Below are 25,931 nucleotides of genomic sequence, written 5' to 3' on the forward strand. Positions count from 1 at the left end.
ATCTAGGGGGAGGGGGGGGAGGGGGAAATATAATATGTGTTAAATTTTAAAGCATGATTGCACTTGTATACTGTGGTTTTTAATGTTAGTTTCGAGTTTCCGGTTTCGAGCGGACCTGGACTCCACTCTTGCAGAGCCAGCTGAGACACAGGGGAAAGACTTGGCAAATCATCTCTGGGTTGAGTTTCAGGAAGTTGCCTCTGGGGATGTGGACAAGGCTATGCGAGCTGTGAGTACCTCCACTTGTGTACTGGACCCGTGTCCCTCCTGGCTGGTTGCCAACAGCAGTGAGGTGACACGAGGCTGGATCCAAGCGGTTGTTGTGGCATCTCTTCGGGAGGGGCACTTTCCCACCGAGCTTAAGGCAGCGGTGGTGAGACCCCTTCTGAAGAAACCGTCTTTGGATCCAGCTGTTTTAAATAACTACCGTCCAGTCTCCAACCTTCCCTATGTGGGGAAGGTTGTTGAGAAAGTGGTGGCCCTCCAGCTTCAGCGTACCTTGGAGGAAGCAAATTATCTTGACCCCTTCCAGTCCGGCTTCCGACCCGGTTACAGCACAGAAACCGCTTTGGTCGCATTGACTGATGATCTCTGGAGAGCTAGGGATGGAGGCCATGCTTCCATCCTGGTTCTCCTTGACCTCTCAGCGGCTTTCGATACCATCGACCATGGTATCCTTCTGCGACGACTGCGGGAGGTGGGAGTGGGCGGCACTGTCTTGCAGTGGTTCTCCTCCTACCTCTCGGACAGGTCGCAGTCGGTGTTGGTGGGTGGGCAGAGATCGTCCCCGAGGCCCCTAACATATGGGGTGCCACAGGGGTCGGTCTTGTCCCCCCTCCTATTTAACATATACATGAAACCGCTGGGCGAGATCATCCGAAGGCACGGGATAAAGTATCACCAATATGCGGACGATACTCAATTGTATCTGTCCGCCCCGTGCCAACTCAATGAAGCGGTGGACGTGATGAACCAGGGTCTGGAAGCTGTTAAAGACTGGATGAGAGCAAACAAACTGGTGCTCAACCCAGACAAGACCGAGTGGCTGTTGTGTTTTCCTCCCAATAATTTGACCACCGTACCATCAATCAGGCTGGGGGGACAAAACTTATACCCCTCAGATAGGGTCCGCAACTTGGGAGTCCTCCTGGATCCACAGCTGAGTTTTGATCACCATCTATCGGCTGTGACCAGGGGGGCATTTTCCCAGGTTCGCCTGGTGCGCCAGTTGCGGCCCTACCTGAATCGGGAGGCTCTCACGACAGTCACTCGAGCCCTTGTGATCTCTAAGCTGGAATACTGCAACGTGCTCTACATGGGGCTGCCCTTGAAGAGCACCCGGAGACTTCAGCTAGTACAGAACGCGGCCGCGCGAGTGATTGTGGGCGCACCCCGGTTCGCCCACATAACACCTATCCTCCGCGAGCTGCGCTGGCTGCCTGTAGATCTCCGGGTGCAATTCAAGGTCTTACTTACCACCCATAAAGCGCTCCATGGTAGTGGATCTGACTATTTGAGAGACCGCCTTCTGCCAATAACCTCCCTGCGTCCCATCAGATCGCATAGAGTTGGCCTCCTCCGTATTCCATCCGCCAGTCAGTGCCGACTGGCGACTACCCGGAGGAGAGCCTTCTCAGTTGCTGCTCCGACGCTATGGAACAATCTCCCCGTGGAGATTCGTACCCTGACCACAGTCCAGGCCTTCCGTACAGCCCTTAAGATCTGGCTAGCCCGTCAGGCCTGGGGATAAACTCTTCTGCCCCTCCCGAATGCTGAGTGAATGTTGTGTTTTAGTACTTTTTAGTTATTTCACATTTTTTTTTTCTATATTTTGTCTTCACTCCCCTTCCCTTATTATTGTAAGCCGCCCTGAGTCCCCTCAGGGAAAAGGGCGGCCTATAAATGCTACAATAAACAAATAAACAAATAGTGTCAAAACAGAAGAAACTGAATATATTGGAAGGTAATAGAAGTATACCAAAGGGAGGAGCTGATTGAAAGAAGAAGGAGAGTAGAGAGGGTGATAGAGAGGAGGAGGAGAAGGAAGGGAGGGAATGGATTAAGAGAGGGAGTGATAGGGTTAGGGTTAGATAGAGGGGGAGGGGAAGTAGGTGTAGAGGGGTATGAGAGAAGGAAGAATGAAAGTTGGAGGGGGATGAAAGAGGGTGTATGGTGGGCTAAGGCGGTATATTGGGTTTGTACTGTAGGGGGCATTTTCTATAAAAGTGAGGGCTGTGTTTATTACCCAATGTTATATGCCTCGGTTGCACAGTAAACATGTGATTGTATAGAATGAAATGGAAATAAAAAAGACTTGTGACAAAAGAAGTTGCGGGTGCTCCCTCAGTGGAGGCTTTCAAAAAGAGATTAGGCAATCACTTACTGTATCTAAATGGTATAGAGTCTCTCCTGCCCAAGCAGAGGGTTGGACTAGAAGACCTCCACACACCCTTCCAACTCTTTTATTCTATGTTCTAAGATCCTATTTAACTTTTCAATATAAGTAAAAGTTAGTTAGGAGTATATTAAAAAAAAATTAAGTGGTGGTTTATCATCTGTTACATTCAATGCAAGAGAAATAACTACACAGAAAGTCATCAAACAAGATATGATTATGAAAATCACTAAAAATGCAATATAACCATAAATTTTTACTAGGTAAAAAATGCATATATTTAAATTATAAACATATTGATAAAGATCAGAGCAAAATATTGTAAATTAACAAATATTCATAATAAAAATTAGCCACTTATTTCCATTTTTGTCTCTAGTCTAGATGACTAGATGACCTCCAGCTCCGGTATTCTGCATTCTTCTCTAAGAAAGACAACAGGGGCTGGAAAGTCCATTTAGTGGCTTGCAATGGCCATTGCAACCTTCATTCCACAATGTCGGTGTTACAACTGTTGACCAGGGCTCTGGTCAATTCAGAATTGAGCTGGAGGGGACCTTGGAGGTCTTCTAGTCCTCCCCCCCTCAAGCAGGAGGTCCTATCCATTTTAGACAAGCGGCTGTCCAGTGCCTCTTCTTAAAATTTGCTGACCTACGCTGCGGCAGAGCTGAAGCTGGCAAAGCCAAGCACCCCTGCCTGCCCAGCTGAGGTGTTCCTAGCGGAGGAGGGGGAGGCACCACCGCTATAACTCATTAATACATCATAAATTCTCAAGCACGGGGGCTATAACCACCACAAACCCCACAAATCAAGCCCTCCAAGATATAAACCCACATGAGTTATTACTTTGTACATTCGTTCTCAGGACGCTACCCTAATGCCCCAGACTATCAGCTGTTAAATTATGGGTCCGGCAGATCCATGGATGGATCCTATAGTGATCCAGGCAACATGCACGCCGGCTCTTACGGGGGATACAAATACAATGGAATGGATCTGAGCATCAGCAGATCAGCCACCACCACCTCCTCCTCCTCCTCCAGCCAATTTGGAGTGATTGGGGAGAGCTCTTGTGTCTTTTCTGCCCAGGCAGCGCTCGAAAGCAAGTTAAGAGCATGGCACGACAAAACCGCGGTCCACTAAAGCGCACCCAATTAAAGCGCGTCGCTGATGTCATCAGCAGCGTGACAACAGCGACTGCGGAGAAAAAAGGGCGCTTTAAAAAGCGCCTTGAAAGCAAGCCGATTCACGTTAAGGTAAGGGTTAGGGTTAGGGTTAGGGTTAGGTTAAGGGTTAGGGTTAGGTTTAGGGTTAGGTTAAGGGTTAGCGTTAGGTTTAGCGTTAGGTTAAGGGTTAGGTTTAGGGTTAGGTTTAGGGTTAGGTTAAGGGTTAGCATTAGGTTTAGCGTTAGGTTAAGGGTTAGGTTTAGGGTTAGGTTTAGGGTTAGGTTAAGGGTTAGGTTTAGGGTTAGGTTTAGGGTTAGGTTTCGGGGGGTTAGGTTTAGGTTTAGGTGTTAATTTTAGCTTTAGCGCTCACAGCGTGTTTTTTTTGTTGTGCTGTGATGACGTCAGGTATGCGGCTTCGTCGAGCATGCTTTAGTCAACCGCGGTTTTGTGGTGGAACTGTTAAGAGAGGCGTTCAGCTGCTCTTTGTCCTGTCCCGAATCCCTCCCTTGCACAAGCAGCACCAGTAGTTCTTCCATCAACGAAAGCCGTGGAGGCAAGACAGCCGGGTCCTCCCATGCCAACCAGTAGCTTCTGTCGGTGCAGTTAGTGCCACCGCGTTTGCCGAAATAGACAAAACCAGCGCGTCCTCGTGAACTGAAGAGTTCTCAAGCCAATAGCGGCACCTGAGTTCAGACGGAGCCGAACGCCACCTCCACGCTGTCCGCATAAAGCCTGCCCCTTCTTGTCTCCCACCCAATATGTTTCGCTGAACGGCAGCTGAGTTCTAAACTGCCGGCATGACTTTGAAGGGCTGGATTGCCTTCCGCGCGGGCTGACGTGGAAGGCAAGTGGCAAGCCAGCCCTTCAAAGTCATGCCGGCACTTTGGCGTGCCCCTCGGCCGCCATTCAGCGAAAGATGTTTCACTGAATGGCGGCCGAGTTCTAAACTGCCGGCATGGCTTTGAAGGGCTGGATTGCCTTCTGCGTGGGCCAACGTGGAAGGCAAGCGGCAAGCCAGCCCTTCAAAGTCATGCCGGCACTTTAGCGTGTTGGCAGGCAGGACTGGAGCGAGCGAGCGAGCGTGCTTTGTCCCGGTGGGTGCATGAGCGGAGCACTTTTCCAGCGCTCCTGTGCCTGGAGAGCTCCGTCTGCATATGAGCCCGGGATCTACTGCTTGCACTCCCTTGCTCCGCCCCGCCACCCGCCTTCCCTATCTAGGGGCTCCTCCAGCAGAAGTAGCAGAGTCACGTCGAGCGCTGCTCTGCCTTCCTCCACGCTCTTCCCGCCCGGACGCCCAAAGCTTCCCAGAGTGCCCGGCCCGGGGTGAGTCAGCTGCAGTGCAGTGGGCGGCGATCCCACCACCATCCGCCCGCTCACTCGCCCCACCCATCACTTACTCTGAGTTCGGAGAAGAAGCGGCAGCCCCAGGTGGCTCTTTTCGCAGAGGCTTTCCCACGGCTTGTCCGGAAGTGGAGCTGGAAAGGGGAGCTCGTTCCCCCACCCATCCACCCGCTCACTTGCTACACTACCCCATCCATGTGAGCGGCAATGGATGGGCAGGGAAGCGAGTCGAAGAAGGGGCCTAAATTAAGCGGGATCTTTTGGGAATGGCCCAGGACGCGGGAAAAATTATTGAGTTTGAGTTTGAGTTTTATTGGGATTTATATGCCGCCCTTTTCCCTGAGGGGACTCAGGGCGGCTTACAACCACAAGGGAGGGGGGTGCAGTGTCAAAAACAGAACAGTATGTGAACAAAGAAAAAATAGTAAAAAACACAACTTTCATTCAGCAATCAAACACTCGGGCGGGTAAATTGGGAACCTATCCCCAGGCCTGCTGGGAGAGCCAGATCTTGAGGGCTGCGCGGAAGGTCTGGATAGTGGTGAGGGTACGGATCTCAACGGGGAGGTCGTTCCACAGGGTCGGAGCTGCAACAGAAAAGGCTCTCCTCCGTGTGGTTGCCAGTCGGCATTGACTGGCAGATGGAATTCGGAGGAGGCCCAGTCTGTGCGATCTAATTGGTCGATTTAGGGAGGTAATCGGCAGAAGGCGGTCTCTCAAGTACCCAGATCCACTACCATGGAGTGCTTTAAAGATGGTCATCAGTACCCTGAAGCGCACCCGGAGACCAACAGGTAGCCAGTGCAGCTCGCGGAGGACGGGTGTAACGTGGGCGAACCGCGGTGCGCCCACTATCACTCGCGCGGCTGCATTCTGGACTAGCTGTAGCCGCCGGATGCACTTCAAGGGCAACCCCATGTAGAGCCCATTGCAGTATTCCAGCCTAGAGATCACAAGGGCTCGAGTGACTGTTGTGAGAGCCTCCCGGTCTAGGTAGGGCCGCAACTGGCGGACCAGGCGAACCTGGGCAAATGCCCCCCTGGTCACAGCTGACAGCTGGTGGTCAAAAGTCAGCTGTGGGTCCAGGAGGACTCCTAAGTTGCGGACCCTATCTGAGGGGTATAAAATTTGACCCCCCAGCCTAAGCGTTGGTGTATTAGCCAAATTATTGGGAGGGAAGCACAACAGCCACTCGGTCTTGTCCGGGTTGAGTACCAGTTTGTTAGCACTCATCCAGTTCCTAACGGCCTCCAGACCCTGGTTCATCACGTCCACCGCTTCATTGAGTTGGCACGGGGCGGACAGATACAGTTGCGTATCGTCCGCATATTGGTGGTATTTTATCCCGTGCCTCCGAATGATCTCGCCCAGCGGTTTCATGTATATGTTAAATAGTAGGGGGGATAAGACCGAACCCTGCGGCACCCCACATGTTAGGGGCCTCAGGGACGATCTCTGCCCCCCGACCAACACCAACTGCGACCTGTCCGAGAGGTAGGAGGAGAACCACCGTAAAACAGTGCCTCCCACTCCCACCTCCCGCAGACGTCGCAGAAGGATACCATGGTCGATGGTATCGAAAGCCGCTGAGAGGTCAAGGAGAACCAGGATGGACGCATAGCCTCCATCTCTGGCCCTCCAGAGATCATCGGTCAATGCGACCAAAGCAGTTTCTGTGCTGTAACCAGGTCTGAAGCCGGACTGGAAGGGGTCAAGATAACTAGCTTCCTCCAAGGCCCGTTGAAGCTGGAAGGCCACCACCTTCTCAACAACCTTCCCGATAAAGGGGAGGTTGGAGACAGGACGAAAGTTGTTTAGAATGGCTGGATCTAAGGATGGTTTCTTCAGGAGGGGTCTCACCACCGCCGTTTTAAGTACGGCGGGGAAGTGCCCCTCCCGAAGGGAGGCGGTCACAACCGCCTGGATCCAGCCATGTGTCACCTCCCTGCTGTTGGCAACCAGCCAGGAGGGACACGGGTCCAGAATACAAGTGGAGGCACTTACAGCTCGAATGGCCTTGTCCACATCCCCAGAGGCAACATCCTGGAACTCAACCCAGAGATGGTGTGGCAAGTGATCCTCCTGTGTCTCGGCTGGATCTACTGCGGTGGAGTCCAAGTCCGATCGAAACCGAGCTACTTTGTCCGCCAAGAATTGAGCATAGTCCTCAGCTCTACCCTGCAAGGGGTCTCCCGCATCCCTCCTATTGAGGAGGGAGCGGGTTATCCTAAACAGGGCGGCTGGGCGTGACTCGGCGGACGCAACCAAGGCAGAGATGTATGATCTTTTTGCAGTTCTTAGTGCTCGGACATAGTCCTTGGTGCAGGTAGTTAAAAGTGCTCGGTTCGACTCGGACTTATCGGACCTCCACAGGTGCTCTAGGCATCTCCTCCGGCGTTTCTTCTCCCGGAGCTCCTCGGTAAACCAAGGAGGCCTCCGGGATCCACTGACCCGGAGGGGCCGTAGTGGCGCAATCCGGTCAAGAGACTCCGACGCCGCCGAATACCAGGCGGCAGCCAGAGTCTCCGCCGAACTGTGGGCGAGAGTATCAGGAATAACCCCAAGCTCCGTCTGGAACCTCAACGGGTCCATAAGTCGCCTGGGGCGGAACCACCTGGTCGGTTCCTCCTCCCTACGGTGGGGGTTTGGCCTCCGGAAGTCAAGCCTCAGTAGGCAGTGGTCTGACCACGACAGGGGTATGATCTCATTACCCCTCAGACCAAGATCACACATCCACCCTCCTTCCCCGGTAATGGCCAGCCCTAAAGTCCCCGCTATGCTCCGACCCACTCCCGTGGCCATGGTCCCCCCAACCACCCCGGTACCCCCCGCCTTCCCCAGCAGGTCCTCCGAGTCAAACATTCTCATTTATCCACACTAACAGTTCCCACGTAAAATTTAAAACATATAAAAATACAAAAGTAACAATTACTAAAAGTGGGCCATTCATTCAATTCCAACCAACTCCCATACACTCAACATACTATTTAAAATTGCGCAGTTATAATATATAGTAATATAGAAACAGTGGAGGAAGCGTTGACCTGCGGTGACCTGCTCCTCTCCCTTCTTATGTCCTGGGGAGATGTCCTTGGCCACCAAATCAAACGTGCATAATCTATAAGGTGGCTGTATACAAGCAAGATTGAATGTGGAGCTCCAAAGTTCGTAAACGGCAACCATGTAGTCTTACCCCGCTGGTGGAGGTTAGTGGGCTGTATATTCAAAAGTCTCTTTCCCAAAGATAGATAAGGGCCCCAATGTAGGAGACCAAAGTTCGAGGCTGACTTGTGCCACTCTTGCAGATGGAGGGAAAAATGCTGGTGTTTTCGAGGCTCAATCCTCGTCACTGCAGCCGCCATCCTCTATCGCTCCCTGCCAGCTAAGCCACAGTCCTCCTCCTCCTAATGGTTAAGTAAGCAGGGAGCGAAGTCCGGGGGGGGCTACAACGACGCAGAGCCCAGTTCAAAGATTGTCCTCTTCCCTGCCCGGGAAGTACACCAGTTAACCTAGGACGGCCAGGTCTTTCCTAGGGGCCGCAGGAGAAGGCAGTAGATAATAAATAATAAAGTAGGTAACAGATAGTAAATTATGAGAAGGCATGCCTGTCCCGCCAAATGTGGGATGTCTGGTCACCCTAAGGATTATTTCGTTCTTCTTCTTAGTGGAATGTTTTCAAAACCCAACCACCTGGTTTCCCTCTGATTTCTTCTTAAAACAAAACAATATATATACCTGTTGATGCTGCCATGAGTACCCGGTCATCCTTGAGTCGGTCTGCAGCAGCCAAAGCATAGGCTGTGAGGGCCGTAGTGTAAGGCCTTTGCAATTGCTCGTACTTTTTGAGTAAATAATCTGTAGCTTTGTTGATGCTGCTCTCTAGATTCTGGAAGTGAGGGGAGAGGGAAGAGAAGAGATCCATTAGGAATGTTATAGGCATCCCTATGTAATACCATTTCCCTGAGATATGATGGGCCCCACTCAGTTGCTTTTCTGAAAGGCGCTAAAACATGATTTTGTCATTGGGCCTGGGAAGCGCAAATGGAGATGGAACTGATCAAATGGTTGATGTGATTATGCTGCTGCGGCCATGGGAGTGAGGGGAGCAGATAAGTTATGCATTTTTTTAATGTGGTAGATTTTTAAATCTCGTAAGCTTGCCAGGGCCAACTACTTCTGAGCTGGACAGCCATATAAATGTGTTCAATAAATAATAAAGAAATAAAATAAATATGTGCTGCCACTTTCTGCTTGTATGTTTTACATGCTAATAATGCAGATTTAGCCATCGGGTATGTTATTTTAAGGTCTTTAGGCAGGAAGAGATGTTGAACATAAAATCTTTAGGAATGATTTAAATAGGGTTCAACTTTAAAAGCTGCAGAACGGCCCGATCCAGTTGCAGAAACCATTTCTGCATAGATATTTTTAAATCTTCCTCTCAATTTGAGGAATGCTGGAGAGCCTGAAGGCTTCTGATACTAGGTCAGAGAAGTTGTGAAAATGGAAGACCATGATCGAAAAACCCCTAAGGGATGTGATCATATTTTGCCCTCTCATACCACTTCCAATCACAACATCACGTACACTGATATGTTCATTGCAGATTTCTCTGGATTCCAACAACGCAATCAGAATGAAAGCTGTTAAAGATACTTCTGGTTCAGCACCTTGGATTCCTCCCTAGAAGAAAACAGAGGGGTGGGTGGGGGACAAAAAGGCAAAAGTTATGCTAATAAATAAATGCTACTCTGTGTTTATACATAGGGGATACACAGGGGAGCAGCAGAGTTAATGCTTTTTTTTTAATCTCTTGGCTTCTATCTAGTGGCCATCCAGGTTTGTCCATTCAAGATGCAGTATTGTTGAAGAGCTGAAGTTTGAGGAAATCATTCAACTTTGTGTAGCCATGTTGTAGCTCTAAACTACCCTAACAATGTTATATGGGGAAGAACAAGGGACAGCAAATTCTAGGGAATGAATATTCTGTCATTCTGTAGAAGAATAAGAAATGAGTCATTTTAATGAAACTTTTAATTATTTACTTTAAGCCAGGCTTAGCCTGGATAATTTCAAGGCTTCATACTCTGAATCTGACTAGTTGACACAATTTTTTTAAAAAAGACAAATAATGTTTTGTAGATATCAGAGTTCCAGCTTCTTGTAAAAGAGGAGTGGAGGGCAGGGGAAGAGGTCAAGGACCAGACTGAATTGATGATCCCGCATAAAAAGAACATAATCCAAGCCACACAGAGCACTCATTTCAGGCCACCTTTGCAGTCCATATCAACATGCCCTATATTTCCTGTGGGCAGCATCCTGAAATAGAATATTACAAAGATCAATGTTGTGGCAACTACGGAGAAACTATGTTACAAGTGAAGGCATGAAGACATGTGCTCAGGAAATGTCGAGTGAACCATCTTGTACCAGGGCGTGGAGGCTCTTTGGATTTGCTTCTAAATTTCTTCTGTAGAGCCTCATCTGATATTGTTTCAATGTTGTTTTTTTCTCTGCTCTAGATTTTCTTTTGTCTTTGAAGCAGATTTCATCTTCAAATTCCTCCATGAGATCTATTCCCACATTAAGCCAAATCTTACCAAGGCTATCTTTGGTAATGGTAGAGCTGTGGTGCCACAGTTGCTTGAATGCAGTACTGCAGTTAGGCTGTTCGATGTCAGCGTGCCAAGTAATACCCCCAACGAAAGAAGGCTCCGAGGCTTGAGGTTCCTCAATGTTCCACTTTATTAAAGATGTCATATTGGCACGTCTGGGAAAACCTGAATCTGAAAGCTTTGGGGTTTTCCCCACTCAAAATAATATCAAAGACCCTTCCCCTACACCCACCTGTCCATCACATGTTCCAATCAATCCACTGTCCCAACTGGAGGTGCCTCCCAGTCACACCACTCAAGTGCAGGTTGAAATGTCCTTGACTCCCAGAGAAAATAATGTTGCTATGACTAGATATCTCTACCATTCCCGGAAATCCCCCTCCAAGATTCCCAGAGCTCCAAGTGTGGCAGCCCTGCAGATCCCAAGGAAAAAATGGCCTCCAGAGCTGACATTTGATTCGCATCGGCTCAAGGTTGACTCAGCTTTCCATCCTTCTGAGTTGGCAAAATGAGGACCCAGATTGTTGGGGCAATATGCTGGCTCTGTAAACCGTTTAAAGAGGGCTGTAAAGCACTGTGAAGCGGCATATAAGTTATTGCTATCCTCGTGTCCTATCTGAATTCTAATAACTAATGTCATTAGAGTAGAAACTAGCAATGAACTAGTACAAACTTTTCTCTAATACTTGAGTTTGGGTCTTTTTCAGTTAAGAACTCAAAAATCCCTGTATTTATTGGAAGGAAGGAAGAAAAGGAAGGAAGGAAAAAAGGAAGGAATGAAACCATACCTGCATTGTTGAATGAAGTACAGGGGGCCAAACAGGGAGGGAGGGAGGGAGGGAGGGGGCCATACCTGCATTTCTTCATGGATTACAGGGGCATTTTCTTTGAACACTCCATCTGGTTGTTGCCTGTTCCGAATCAGCCACCTCACACCTCCACAAATGATTTCATGGTTAATGTCTTTTACAATTTTGGCAGCCAAGGAAAAGACTTTTACAACATATCCTGTTAGCCTGTAAAGAATGTAATGCATTAACCAACCATTTGAAGATCTTAATACAAGTGCCAATAGTTACTTGCTTGATTTTGTAAGCCAAATATGACTAGGTTGCTGCTAGCTAGGAGTCACCACAATATTACATTATGGCACAACAACCATAGAAGTTGTGTATGCCTCTAGGGCAATATTGTTCCTATGATGGGAAACAATCAAAATTAAAATCAGTCACCCTAATCTCTCCTTCAACCCAGGAAGGAAAAAAAGCCCAACAACCAAATCAAAGCCATATCAAGAGAAATAGTGCATCCGAGTCAGTGTAACAGAAATTATAATATTGTTATAGCACAACAGTACATAGGAACTAGAGCTTTGGAAGAAATGCAGAATGAGAGTTAAGAGAATGAGAATTCCTTATTTCAGTTCTCGTGACTATCAACGATGCATTCTTAGCATTTGCTTTATATCGGCTAATAATATAAGTGGAACTGAGTACTTTCAGAGGGTAGCTCCCCAATGAAATAGTATAACTATCTATTCAGAGAGCCACGTTGGAGTAATACTGAAGGCACTGGCCTAGAAAGCAGGAAATTGTGCATTTTAGGCCCTTTTAGGCATGAAAACCAGCTGGGTGACTTTGGGCCAGTCACCTTCTTTCACCCAATTCACCTCACAGGGTTGCTGTTGTGGGGAATAGAAAGCAGGGATATTAAGTATGCTCATTGCCTTGAGCTAACCAATGGGAAAAAGGTGCGATAAAAATCTAATAATAACAATAACAACTCAATCCCAAGGAATCAGTGATCCAACAAAGAACCTGAGTACAATATTGAGAGTTTATGAGCAACTAGGCAAAAAAGTTAAGGAGTTAGGGGCACAAGTGGTGTCCTCATCAGTACTCCCAACAGAAGGTCAACACTCATTAAGGAAAAAAAGAATTCTAGAAAAAAACCACTAGATAAAAGGTTGGTGTTGTCAAGAGAACTTTGGCTTCCTGGCCCACTACTCTTCAACATCTTCATAAATGACTTAGATGAGGGAATAGAAAGGGAACATGAAATTTGCAGATAACACTAAGTTGGCAGGAATCGCCAAGACAAGCTCAGGATCCAACAGGACCTTGACAGCCATGAACAAAGGGCCCTTTTTCAACAAAATGAATTTTAATGTGGAGAAAATAGAAGTTTTACATTTAGGCAGAAAAAAACCAAAAATATAAGTATAGATTAGGTGAAACAATAACTGTGAGATAGAAGTTTTACATTTAGGCAGAAAAAAACCAAAAATATAAGTATAGATTAGGTGAAACAATAACTGTGAGATGGACCTCGGAGTCCTAGTGAACAATTACTTAAGTGTGACTCAACAGTGTGCAGCCACTGCCAAAATAGCTAATACCATCCTAGGTTGTATAAACAGGGGCATAGAAGCAAAATCATGTGAAGTATTGTACAACTTTAGCTTTATATTTTTATTCATTTTCACATTCCATTTTACAGTCACTTATATACTGGATATTTGCTATAAGAAAAGAAATAAAATAAAATAAAAAAGAAAACACAACTCATCATCATTCACAACCCCACCTGACACTTCCATCCTCCATACACCCCATCTTTCCCCTCCAACTTTCCTTTCCTCCCTCTAACACTCCCCTTCCCTACTTCCCTTTCCCCTCAAACCTTCCTTTCTCCCCTTCCTCCTAGCATTCCCCTTACGCCCTCCTTACATTCCCCTTACTCCTTCCTTACTCCTCCCTCTTCTTTCCCTCTACCTCTCCCCTTGGTGTGTTCCTTTATTCAACTCTTATTGAGCTATAATATGATAAAAAATAAAGAAATAAAAAATGAAATAAACCAAGGAAAAAAATATAAAGAAAGAAAAGAAAAAAAGAAAGAACAACCGTATACAAGTGCATTCTTCTTCTTATTGAAACTATATGAGCACCCGCCCACCCACCCCCCGTAGATCCCCATCCCTAGTCCCCCCGACTTCCCAGGGCCCACACCTGGCACTGCCCTCTGTCAAACCCCTTCTAAAGTATCTTATGATCGTATGAATTCAAAATAAAAGTAATATATATATAAAAAAATAGATAAAAAGAAATTACAAATTATAAAAAGGAAAAGAAAAGAAAAAAAGGGAAAAAAAGAAAAAAAGAACTCTGTGTATTAAGCTCAGCCCCCCATCTTTATTTATGTTTAAACAGTATAAATCATTCTATATGTATTTTATTCTCGTCTCTTGCTTCTTTGTTATTTACCCCAGCCTCCTGTAGACTCTCCAGTTCATCTTCCTTAACCTTATATTCAAATAAAAATTTATACAAATTTGTGCAGACATCAGTTTACAATCTAGCTCAAAATAATGTCACCAAACTTTCCCTTCTAGTAAGATATAAGCAGCGTGAATCATTCCACATATTCAAATAATACTTTACACAAGAATCAGTTTGCATTCTATCTTAAAATAATCTCATCAAGCTTTCCCTTCTAATAGAATTTAAACAACATAAATCATTCTGCATGCATTTTACCCTCGTCCCTTGCTTCTCTGATATTTACCACTATTTCCCATAGTCCCTCCAAATAATCTTTCTTAACCTTATTTTCGAACAATAATTCACACAAGCGTCAGTTTACCTTTTAACTCGAAATACTCTGATCAAGCTTTCACTCCCCCTCCACCTATCCCACGTTACCCAGCTCCCTCCTCCCAAACCAAAGTTCAGTAAAGTTACCATCTCCACTCTCTTCACTTTAGAGTCCTGGACAATTTAAGTTAAAGTTCAGACATACAAGTCCCGTGAAATATGCATTCAGCATCCACATAATTCAGTCCCAATATCACACCACCAATATCCAGTTCCACTTTTTCTACCGGAGAGAGATAGCAAACCCCCATTCAATCCACAACTTTGACGAATATTTTGGAATGTCTAAATCCTCGATCTCCGCTCTTCTGCTTCTCCGAGAGAGGGAGAGCTACCCCCTCCATCTTGCAGCCATGTGGTCTGCTGCTTGCCTTCTCCTTCGGCTTGTCTTTCCTCTTTTCCAAGTGAATCAGGAAGTCCCGCCTTCAAAGTCTTATAGTAGAAATCTCGAGCCTCCGAAACAGAATTAAGACGAAATCTTTGATTCTCAAATGTGACCGTAATGCCGGCTGGTGCTTCCCATTTATACTGTATCTGGTGGTTTCTAAGCTCTTTAGTTAAGAAAGTATAGTCTCTTCTTGCTTTTAACATCTGGGATGGTATTTCTTTGAAGACAATCAAATCCTGCCCATCAACTCGCAACCTGTTATTGTAAAACTTTTGTATAATCGCATTTCTGGATTCTTTTGTGGAGAAATATATAATTATGTCCCTCGGGAGCTGTCGCTGTTCCGCTACCAACGAATTCTGACGATAGATTTTCCGAATCTGCCAATCAAAATTAAATCCCGGACTTCCCACCGCATGGCTGAAGGCCTCAACAAAGGTCTGTTTCAAGTTCTCTCACTCCTTTTCACGCAATCCTCTGACTCTTATTGCAAATGCCTTCTTGTTAAAATTTATCATAATGAGCTGTTCTTGAGTATCTCTAATTTTTTGTTGTAATGTTTGGATATTAGTAGTCAAATTAGAATTAGCCTCCTCCAAACTTTCCAATTTATTCTCCATTTCAGCGGTACAATCTGTCAGAGCAGACACGGCTACAAACGTATTCGCCTTCATTTGGGCAATCTTAGACTCTAAATTATCATATAGCTCCAATACAAATTCTTTAATTTCCTGTTTAAAGTCATTAAGCATTTGAAAGAGAAATTCCTGTGTTAAGAATTCTCCAGTAGAGGGCGTAGGAGACAAGGGCAGCGATTTCCTAGCAGATTCTTTAAGCACATTCGTAGAGAAACGCTTCGGCTTTGTGGGAGCCATTATAAATAAACAAATAAACAGCGCTCTCGCTCCCCTCTGTTTCCAAAAAAATATATATTTTGTTTATAGATCTTGGATAGTTAATAAGGAATGGTCTGCAGGAAGGTAGAGCCGGCTAAGTACATCCCCTATCAGTCACCAACAGAGAAAAATCGCCATTTTGAAGTGCGTTTAAACAAAGAAGCCTCTAGGACAAATGAGGCTGGTGTTTAAGATAGTAATAAAAGCAAAAATCTCTCAGGGGTGGGACCCGCTCGTATTAATCATAGCTTCAAACAACTTTGCTTTGTCCTGAGGGGGGAGTCACCTGTCTAGGGCTGCAAAAAAAACAGCTGAGAAGAACTGGCTGGAGATAAGAGCTCAGCTTACGCTGGATCTAATCTCCGTCCACAGCCAAAAAAAAGAAAAAGTCTGTGAACTACGAATAGACCCTAGCCACTGAGCTTCTCCCTGCCCCTTTCTAGCCAAAAAGGGGTGATATCTATGATCTTATTTAGATATACAAACCAGATCTCTGAGAGGAGCTCCGTTGAGCCCTCTTCGGCGACAGACTCCGCCCCCAGAAGCAAGTATTGTACAACTTTAGAAAACCTTATTTGAACTACTTGTAGAATGCTGCATCCAGTTTTGATCACCACGCTATAAAAAAAGATGTTGAGACTTTGGAGAGGAGGAGTCAATGTCACAATGATACGGACATGCGGTCTCAATACTCCGAGACCGCAGCCAATACTTTTGCCACTGGGTGGTCCAATCGGACCTAAACCATCCCAAAGAGACGGTGAACAGGAAGAATACGTCTTGCTGATCTCAGGGACATCGCAAAATCCCTGATTGATGCAAGAGAAGTTCTTCAAGCCGGCGACAAAAAATCCAGCCAAGGATGATGAAGTCGAGGTGGCTCCAAAATGGAAGGATACGGAAAGAGAAAGTGTTTCCAGCTGGTGAGGAACTTTTACTGTTTTAAAAAGAGACTGCCTATAAAAAACTTAAAATTAATTTAAATTGGAGAACAGAAGAATCAAGCAGCGGAATTAAATTTGGAATGGTTTTGGACAGTGATTATCTTACTTGTTAAATGCTATCTTCATGGATGGAATTTATGCAAGCCTTTTAAAATGAATGGATTAAGTTTTCTTCTTCTATTTTTTCTTTTATTATTCTCTGTAACCTATGGTCTAAAATTTTCCTCTTTCATTACTGTGGGTGTTTTTCTAACCCATTTAAAAATTGGACTCTTTTTTCTAACTTGAAATACAAAAAAGATACAAAAGAAATAAGGAAATTTGCAACAATAGCATTGCTACTCGGAGGCTGGAAGGTTTGTGTATTGGAGTTTGTGTAATGGAAATGAAATATTTTTTTTCTTCACTGATTGTTTTGGCTTGGCAAAACAATCTCACTGCTTGGTCTCACTGCTTGGTTATAGAGAGTGATAAGAAGGGAAGCATGCAGATGTCCCTTTGAAGTATATCTTTAACCAGAGAAAAGTGAAAACAAAGTATTTTTGTGAATCTATGTTTAATTTTATTAACCTTCCAAGCTAGAGCAGCTGTGTTTGTTAGCTGGAGAGAATGGCACAATTTCAAAAGCAAACAAAAATCTTAAGCTTGCAAAAGATATTTTCAGAAATACAGAAATTATGAAATACATATGAGAGAATAGAGAAGAAGCTGGAAGACTTAGAGCATATAACAGCAAAATATGATGAAGAAGTTGAGGATGTTTATCAAATGCAAAACGTGGTGGTTAAAACTCAAAAAATCGAAGTGGAAAATGAATATAAAGAGATTAAATTTGCTGATACTTATGGTGGTTGGTTTGTCTCTGAAAATGGAAAGAGTGGAATACTGAAAGAAGAATTAAATGGAGGGGAAATTCATCCCAGAGGGCAAGATACAGAAGAAGAAGAAAACCAAAGAATCTATGAATTTAAAGAGAGAAATTTTATTAGCAATAGCATTGATAACACTACTGACAATCAAAGATAAGCTGATTAAGGAAACAGAAGAAGGGCATCAAGATTACATGAGAGATATTATAAGCAATGAGGAGTCCATACAAAGTTCATCAAGGGAGATGATTAGAGGACTGGCACCACAAATGGCAGAAGATATGAGACAGTTTTGCTATTGGAAAGATACAGGTTGATAGATGGAAGAATATAATTTAAAACTAGCTAAACCTAGTGACATTTATTGACAATAGATATAGTTTAAATAAATAATTGATAATGTTATTAATGTATACAATGTGTAGTGTTATGATGAGTATAATTGGATACGAATATTGAATGGTACCCATGTAAGGAAGATTAGAAATCCCTTTGGATTATACATAAAGGTTAATAAAGAAAAAAGAAAAAAAAGAACCAAGTTAGATACAGTTAAAGTTTTGATTATTAGGGGGAAAATGTTATGATACAGGATATAGTCAAATAAAGGAGGGATAAGAATAACAATGTATATATAGATATGGGTATAACATAAGGAAACTGGGTGTAAATTTTAAACAGTGATTTGGAAATGAGGATTAGAAAACTTTGTTATTAAATATTATGGATATTTAGCTAGAATAGGACATGAGGATTTAGTGTTAATGGGGGATTTTAGAAATAATAATTGAAAGGCCAGTATGTGGTTATGTATTAAATTTTGGTATATTTTATGATGAAGGACGCTTATAAGAGCCGAGGTGGCACAGTGGTTAAATGCAGCACTGCAGACTACTTCAGCTGACTGCAGTTCTGCAGTTCGGCTGTTCAAATCTCACCAGCTCAAGGTTGACTCAGCCTTCCATCTTTCCGAGGTGGGTGAAATGAGGACCCGGATTGTTGTTGGGGGCAATATGCTGACTCTGTAAACTGCTTAGAGAGGGCTGAAAGCCCTATGAAGCGGTATATAAGTCTAACTGCTATTGCTATTGCTATTGCTAAACAATTATAGTCAAATGAAAATGGAGATATGATGATGGTGACATGTATAAATATTTGAGTTAAAATGCTTGAGTTAATATGAATTATGTTTGTTGACTGAGGAAGAGATGCACGAAAGTCTTTTTGTAACCAACTGATACACTTTCTACAGCATGTAAAGAAGGATGTTATGTTTGTTTTAAATTAAAAATATTTTTTTTATTACAAGAAAGATGTTGAGAAAAAGTGCAAAGAAGAGCAACTAAGATGATTAAAGATCTGGAGGCTAAAGCATATGAATAACGTTTGCAGGATTTGGATTTGGCTAGTTTAGAGAAACATGGGGGGACATGATAGCAGTTATTCCAGTATTTGAGAGACTGTCACAAAGAGGAGGGGGTCCTTTTCCAAAGCACCAGAGGGCAGGACAAGAAACAATGGATGGAAACCAATCAAGGAGAGAAGCAACTTGGAATTAAGGAGAAATTTCCTGACAGTGAGAACAATTAACCAGTGGAACAGAAGTTGCCTTCAGAAGCTGTAGGGGCTTAATCACTGGAAGTTTTTAAGAAGAGACTGGACAATCACTTGTCTGAAATAATATAGGGTCTCCTGCTTGAGCAGGGGGCTGGACTAGAAGATCTCTAAGGTCCCTTCAAGATCTATCCTATCCTATTGTAGCAGGAGCAAATTTCCATTCTTATCTTAAGGGGAAAAATAGAACTGATTGATACTAAAACCTAGACATGAGAAGACAAGAGGAAAAAGAGGAAGACATGTTATATGGGTAAGCCATTATCAGAAGAGAGAGGAGTTTGTCAAGTTTTGAAGCACAGCCAGGGAAGGAGCTTCTAGAAGGTAAATAGAAAGGAATGAAGAAAACAAACAAATAAAAAAATACAAAGAGAAGAGAATCAGATGCTGAAGCAGAAGTTAGAAAATGAAAATATATGAACATATAGGAAGAAAGTTAGGAAGTTAGAAAGAGGAAGTTAGAGGAAAGCCTTTCCATGATCTTAAAGTAAGGGCTATAGTTTTGTCCATACCAAGTACTAGATGCACGGCTTGCAAATGCTGCATAGGAATGGTCTGCTTTCTTGTACGCCAGCTCCTGGGTGTAACCTGAATAGGGACAAGATAGAAAGAGCTATGAAATTTAGCTCCAACCATACAAAATCACATCTAGACTAGCATCCAGGACAGTTTTGCACTCTTCTTTCTTTGCTGTGAGTCTCACTGGAGGTGCTTTTCCTTTGCACGCTTGTTTCGATTTGTGTTCTGGTCTCAGTGTAAAACCATCCCACTCTTCAGATGAGATTCCAAAAGAAAGCAACCTTAACAACAACAGCAGCAACAACAACAACAATAGGAGCTGAAGAGTGCTGTCTTGTATGCCTGAAAAGCAAGCATTTGATAGCAGAACAATACTTCTAAACTCACTAAAAAAAAGAAAACAATGTCTTTCCTTGTATAGAAATTTGTGATAATTCCATGAGTCCATATTAAATTTTTCTTGCAGTTACTATGATCACAACCACCCCTCCAGACTAAAGAAATGATATCCTCAGCTAAGCTAGCAGGAACCGACCTTGTGAAAAAACAACAAAAAGAACCTCGCCATACATTTAAGAATACTTGGCTTCTTGACTTCTGTGGGTTTTACATTGGTTCAATTTAGGGATTAATGAATCTCACATTTCCATCCCCTGAAGAAAACAACTCTGGAGATAATTTGCCTTACCAGTCAGGATCTGTTGGACAGCTTCACGCCTGCCATCTACGTCGAAAGTCTCCCACTGATTTGTTGTATCCAGGTAGTAGGTGGCAATAACTGTTGGAGTCATGCTGATCATATTTGACTCCCCGGAGCCAGAAGGAGTGATAATGAGATGCCTGAGTTTACTTCCATCAATTGAATTTTCAACAATCTGAGCCACAGGGTTACCTGAACATGAAAGAATTGTCAAACATCTGCAGAAGGTGGCTAGTTTATGATCTTGCTTTAAGCTTCAATACCTTTAGGGCAAATGAATAGTCTAATTTGGCTTCCAACTCTACTATTCTTTCTTTAGAGAATAGGGCCTGGGGTAATTAAGACTAATTATTAGGTTTTTTTTAACTAGTTTATTTAATTCAGTTTTAAGATTTCTGCTCTCCTTGGCAATTTAGGATGGTTTAGGGTTAAAAAGGAGAAATAATATATACATAGAAAAAGACATAGCTGACCAGAAGATTAGCTGGTAGAAAACCTTATATATATATTATTTTATACTAGTCTCCCTTTATTTATTTATCAGCACAAATACTACACACACACACACACACACACACACAAATATATATGTATGTATGTATGTATGTATGTATGTACGTACGTACGTACGTACATACACACTTTATTTACAGTCACAGACCAAAACACGAGCACTACAAAAGAGACATATGAGAATTGATCATAGCATCATAGCAATCAGTCACCAAAAGCTTAACTAAGGGAAATTACAGCGTTTTCCTCTAATGGTTACAGCTCTTAAGAAAAATTTGGAAACCTGATAGATGATGTATGAGGAGCCATCTCCAAGGCAATATACAAACAAATTACAGCCATTAGGTCTAGAAGGGAAGATTTCAAGAAGAGACAGTAACTTAGATCTGTCTGCATTATACATGGGGCAAAATAGAAGGACGTGCTTCACAGTTTCAACCTCGGCTCTGTCACAAGGGCATAGTCACTTGTTAATCGGGAGCCTCTCAAAATGACCATCCAAAAGTGCTGAGGGCAAGACATTAAAGCGAGCTAGGGAAAAAGCTCTTCTATACTTGGGAATGGTTAAAGTATAAAAATAGGAAGCCATCCTCAATCCATAGTTATTAGGTTGGTTGAGAGTCAGGGGAGAGCAAGTTTTGTTGGCTCTGGATCCTAGATATTGTTTATCAAGGTCCACAAGCTGTTGGACTACCCTAAATTGGGCGTCCTTAAGGCCGTAGTTTCCCACGGCATCCTCCGTAAAACCTAGCAGATGTAGTTTCTTTAGCAGCTCTTTCTCCCAGTGAGAAATATGGGAGTCCGCAAATGCCAGGGAGAGGTAGCTGCCAGGAACTGCCAGAAAAAGCACCCGAAACCACCATTTTAAGGTGTTAATCCAAGCTATACATTCCACTGATTGAATGCCCAGTTCCAGGTACATCGGGGCAAAACCAACACAAGGGGGAAGACCCAGAAATTTTCTAAGAAAAGCAGCCTGGGTTCTTTCAGTGCAACCCTTGAAGCCCCTTGAAGTTGTCAGTTTCGGAGCGTGGGACTCAATATGTCCAATGTAACTGGCCAGGTCAGAAAAAAATATATTAAACCGAAGAAGAGCCAGAACACATCCCTGCCTTACTCCATTCTTAATCGGGATAGGATTAGAGAGTTCTCCCTGCAGACCACGCCTGACCTGGCTGGAGGTCTGATTGTACAAGGACCTAATTAAGAACAACAAACACCAGTCGATAGAACTTTTAAGCAGTTTTGACTACAACAGACCCCTAGGGATTGAGTCAAACGCTGACTTTAGGTCGATGAAAGCAGTGAAGTTTGCCACCTGGTATAGTAGTATATTTGTCGACCAGGCGTGCTAGGACAAAGCAGTGATCCAGTGTGGCACAACCTGCTTTAAACCCAATTTGTTCAGCACCAATAATATTGGATTCCTCAACCCAAGTGAGGAGTCTGCAATGGAGATATTTAGCATACAATTTCCCAATAATGGAGAGCAGGCTTATGGGGCGATAGTCAGCTGGGTTGTTTCTATTTCCTCGTTTAAAAACTGGCAAAATAATTGCAAAGCTCCAGGAGGTAATTACCCTGCCAGTGGAATTAATATACGTAAAGAGTCTTGCCAAGACTTCCTGGGAGGAGCTTACTGATGGAAGCAGCTTAAAATAGCTGCTCCCGAATTCCTGGTCGCGTTATCTGTTAGACGATCATCTGTCAGACATCTGGCAGGTTGTTTACCTTACTCTTCGGGCAAAGAAGAGAAGGTGAGCGGGTTCTGTTGAGCAAGTGCCTTCTGATCTTTGCAGTTTGAGTATCTGCGAGGAGAGGGGGGCCAACTAAGGGCAGAACTGTCTCCGTGCCGGAAAACTCCAGCTGCTTTTGCAGCACGAAGTAAGCTCTCTCTTTCTCAGAACAAGGCTTGATTTATTTAATTTCAACACGAGCAGGACTGGTATGCGAGAACTCTAATTGTTTATTAAAATCTTAGCTTCATTTTTACAAGACCTTCTTCCGTTAACCTAACTAATAAAGAGACACTTAAAATGGCGACGAGCACGCTGAACTGCCTTGTAACAATGCTTATCTTTTGAAACTTTTTGTAAAGCCCTACGGAGCTTTAAAATCTCAAAGGAAAGAGGTGATTTATTACCTCATTCCACAGATGTATAGCTGGCCAGTAGAGTTTTATTAACTGATTGAAGATAAAACTTGGAATGGCCTCAAAACCAAATCTTAATTTGAAGATGCCCCCCTCGGCCCCCAGAAGCACTGGCACATTGCCCATATCTGGCACAAAGTTGCAGCCTCCGCTCTCTACGCCCCCTACTGATGATCTACTAAAAAAAGAATTTTTTCTGAAGGAACTGAATGAGGCTTTTAACACTCAGACAATTAAGGTGGAAGACAAACTTAAAGATCTTAAAGAGGAGATAAAAGAACTTAAAGAGGAGTTGTCTGATAAAATTGATACCCGGGTCTCTAAAATCAGAGACGATATGCTGGGGATTATAAATGTACTGATAGAACATGTTTCCAGAATTGAAGATAGTCTAGATGATCTTAATGAAACCAATATTAATTTGACATCGAAAACAGAGGTGGTGCAACAAAAAGTTGAAAATGCTGAAAAAGAAATTATTATGATACAGTACAGGCAAATGGAGCTGGCATTAAGAGTAAGGGGATTGCGTGAAGATAAGCAGGAAAACCTGAAACAGATTTTTTCAGAAGCCTTTGATCGTTTGTTGGGAAGACCGGGGGTTAATTTTGATTGGCAAATTGATAAAGTTTATCGCGTTAATTCTTGTCTGGCAAAGCAGAAGCAGCTCCCTCGAGACATTGTTATATATTTCACCACAAGAGAGCTCAGAAATACGATATTACAAGAGTCTTATAAAACTAAGCTCCAAATTGGGGGTCAGGATTTGACTGTTTTGAAAGAGATACCACCTCAAATGTTAAGAGCCAGGAAAGATTATGCTTTTTTTAGTTGAAGAGCTTAGAAATCATTAGATACAGTACAGATGGGACGCACCATTTGGCATTATACTCACATATGATAGGCAAAGATACCGTCTCAACTCAGTATGGAAAGCTCGAGATTTTTACCACAATATTTTGAAGGCTGGACATCCTGCACCATCTGGACCCAGAGAAAGACCACAAGAAGGACAAGATAGATAGCAAACCACATAACTACCAGATGATGGATCATCTCTCTCTCCTAGAAGCACAAGGAGCTATGGAACAAATACCAAGCCGTATGATTACCAGACGAATGGAGCAACAAGCCAAAATGCAACAACTTCAACAATCACCTGCTATCGGTCAAGAAGCTACAGTAACCAGTCTAGAAGCAGTGGGAGGAGCCAGGCCAAAGGTTAAACAGGATATGCAGGAGGCTCTAAAAAAGCTTCAGGAAACCAAAGATGACAATTAAGATTCTAACATGGAATGTCAATGGATTGAACTCTCCACAGAAGAGAAAGAAAATATCTCACTATCTTAAACAGTTCAAGAATGATATAATTTGTTTGCAAGAAACTCATATTAAATCAACCGATCAAAAATATTTGATTAACCCAAGACTTGGTCAACATTTTGTAGCTTCTGCTATGGAAAAGAAAAATGGTATAGTTATATACTTAAAAAAAGATATGAAAGCTGAATTAATTGAAGCAGATCCCCATGGAAGATACATCACGTTAGATTTGATCCTAGAAGGGAAAAAGACATTGATTTGGGGAATTTATGTACCTAATCAACAAGATGGATTCTATAGAAATCTTCATGCTAAATTAGTACAGTGGGATTATAGGTCTTGCATACTATTGGGTGACTGGAATGGTGTTGTAGATACTAAGAGAGATAAGAAAGTTTCTCGCCCAAACACTTAGATGCGAGCAAAGTTACCTAAATCCTTTTTCGATATGATGGATGACTTCGAACTGAGAGATATCTGGTGAGAAAGAAATGCAGAAGAATATGACTTTACCTTCTTTTCTGATAGGCATCAATCCTTTCCTAGGATTGATTTTATATTAACCACTAATGATTTACTTTCCAGGGTAAAGAAGATAAAGATTGCGGCTAGAGTTTTTTCGGATCATATCCCAGTTTGGATGGAGTTGGGAGAGGTGGTACAGGCAAGAAGGTTTTGGAGATTGAATGAAAACTTATTTAGATATGAAAAGTATATCAATGATTGTAAAAAATTGCTAACAGAATACTTTGTTTTTAATATGAATAAGGGTACACCTATGGAATTCGTATGGAATGCAAGCAAAGCGTATATGAGAGGAGTGTTGATAAATATAAATAAATCACATAGACATAAACAAGGGGTAAAACGAATAGAATTGGAAGATGAAATTAGGAGGAAAGAGCTGGAGTTAATTTTGAACCCAGGGGATACAAAGGTTAAGGAAGCAATTATTATATTAAAGGCTCAATTTAATATGTTGATTTCTGATCAGGTAGCTACTAGTTTGTCATACGCAAAACACAATACTTTCTGCAACGCAAATAAACCTGGCAGATGGTTAGCTTATCAGATTAGGAAAAAATGGAATTCTCGAAACATATCTAAATTGATTTACAGAGGGAAGGAGGTGTTCCAACAGGATGAGATTCAAAAGGCATTCCGGGAATTTTTTACAGAGTTGTATAAGGGGGATAAAATTAATGGTTTAGATATAGAGAGATATTTAGATAAAGAGAAAATACCCTTAGTTAAAGAAGAGCACAGGCAAAAATTGAATCAACCAATAACCTCGGGGGAAATTTTACAGGTAATTAAGCAGTTAAGGGCAGGGAAGGCACCAGGCACAGATGGCTTGACAGCGGCTTACTATAAAAATCTACAGAGAGTAAAGCTGAAAATAATGCAAGATGTACGTGAGAGGGGAGATTTGAAACTACCCAATCTAAAACTATATTATGATGCAGTGGTATTATCCAAAATCAGTGATTGGATCGAATTAACCAATGATAGGATACTGAATATTGAGGGACATGACTTGGTATATGGTTGGCACGCTTACCTGTTATTTAACAAAAAACTGGACAAAAATTTTAAAAGTCATTTTTAAAGAAATGCTTTATTGCGGGTCTGGAAAAAATATCAACATAAACTAAATGACAAGATATCCATGTGGGCAATTCCTAGACATGCAATTGAAAATATGAATATAGCACAAAAACAGGATAGAATTACTTACAGACAGCTTCTCACCCTGGAAACGGGGGGTACTACAACTAAAATCCTTAGAGGTGTTAAAAGAGGAGAAGGTAGTTCAAACATGGTTCCAGTATGGGCAATTAAA

The 25,931-nt window shown here is 43.1% G+C and overlaps 1 protein-coding gene across 1 annotated transcript in view; it reads right to left on the minus strand.

Annotated features, from left to right (window-relative positions):
• The window catches only part of LOC116503159 (A.superbus venom factor 1-like), an 86,836-nt gene that overhangs the window by 31,346 nt on the left and 29,559 nt on the right, over positions 1 to 25,931 (minus strand). Inside the window, 5 exon segments of the mRNA XM_032209374.1 lie at positions 8,638 to 8,788; positions 9,490 to 9,585; positions 11,371 to 11,533; positions 19,394 to 19,469; positions 20,089 to 20,292. Of these exon segments, the coding sequence (XP_032065265.1) occupies positions 8,638 to 8,788; positions 9,490 to 9,585; positions 11,371 to 11,533; positions 19,394 to 19,469; positions 20,089 to 20,292 (690 nt within the window).

This window comes from Thamnophis elegans, chromosome 2, assembly GCF_009769535.1.
Source record: "Thamnophis elegans isolate rThaEle1 chromosome 2, rThaEle1.pri, whole genome shotgun sequence".
NCBI lineage: Eukaryota > Metazoa > Chordata > Lepidosauria > Squamata > Colubridae > Thamnophis > Thamnophis elegans.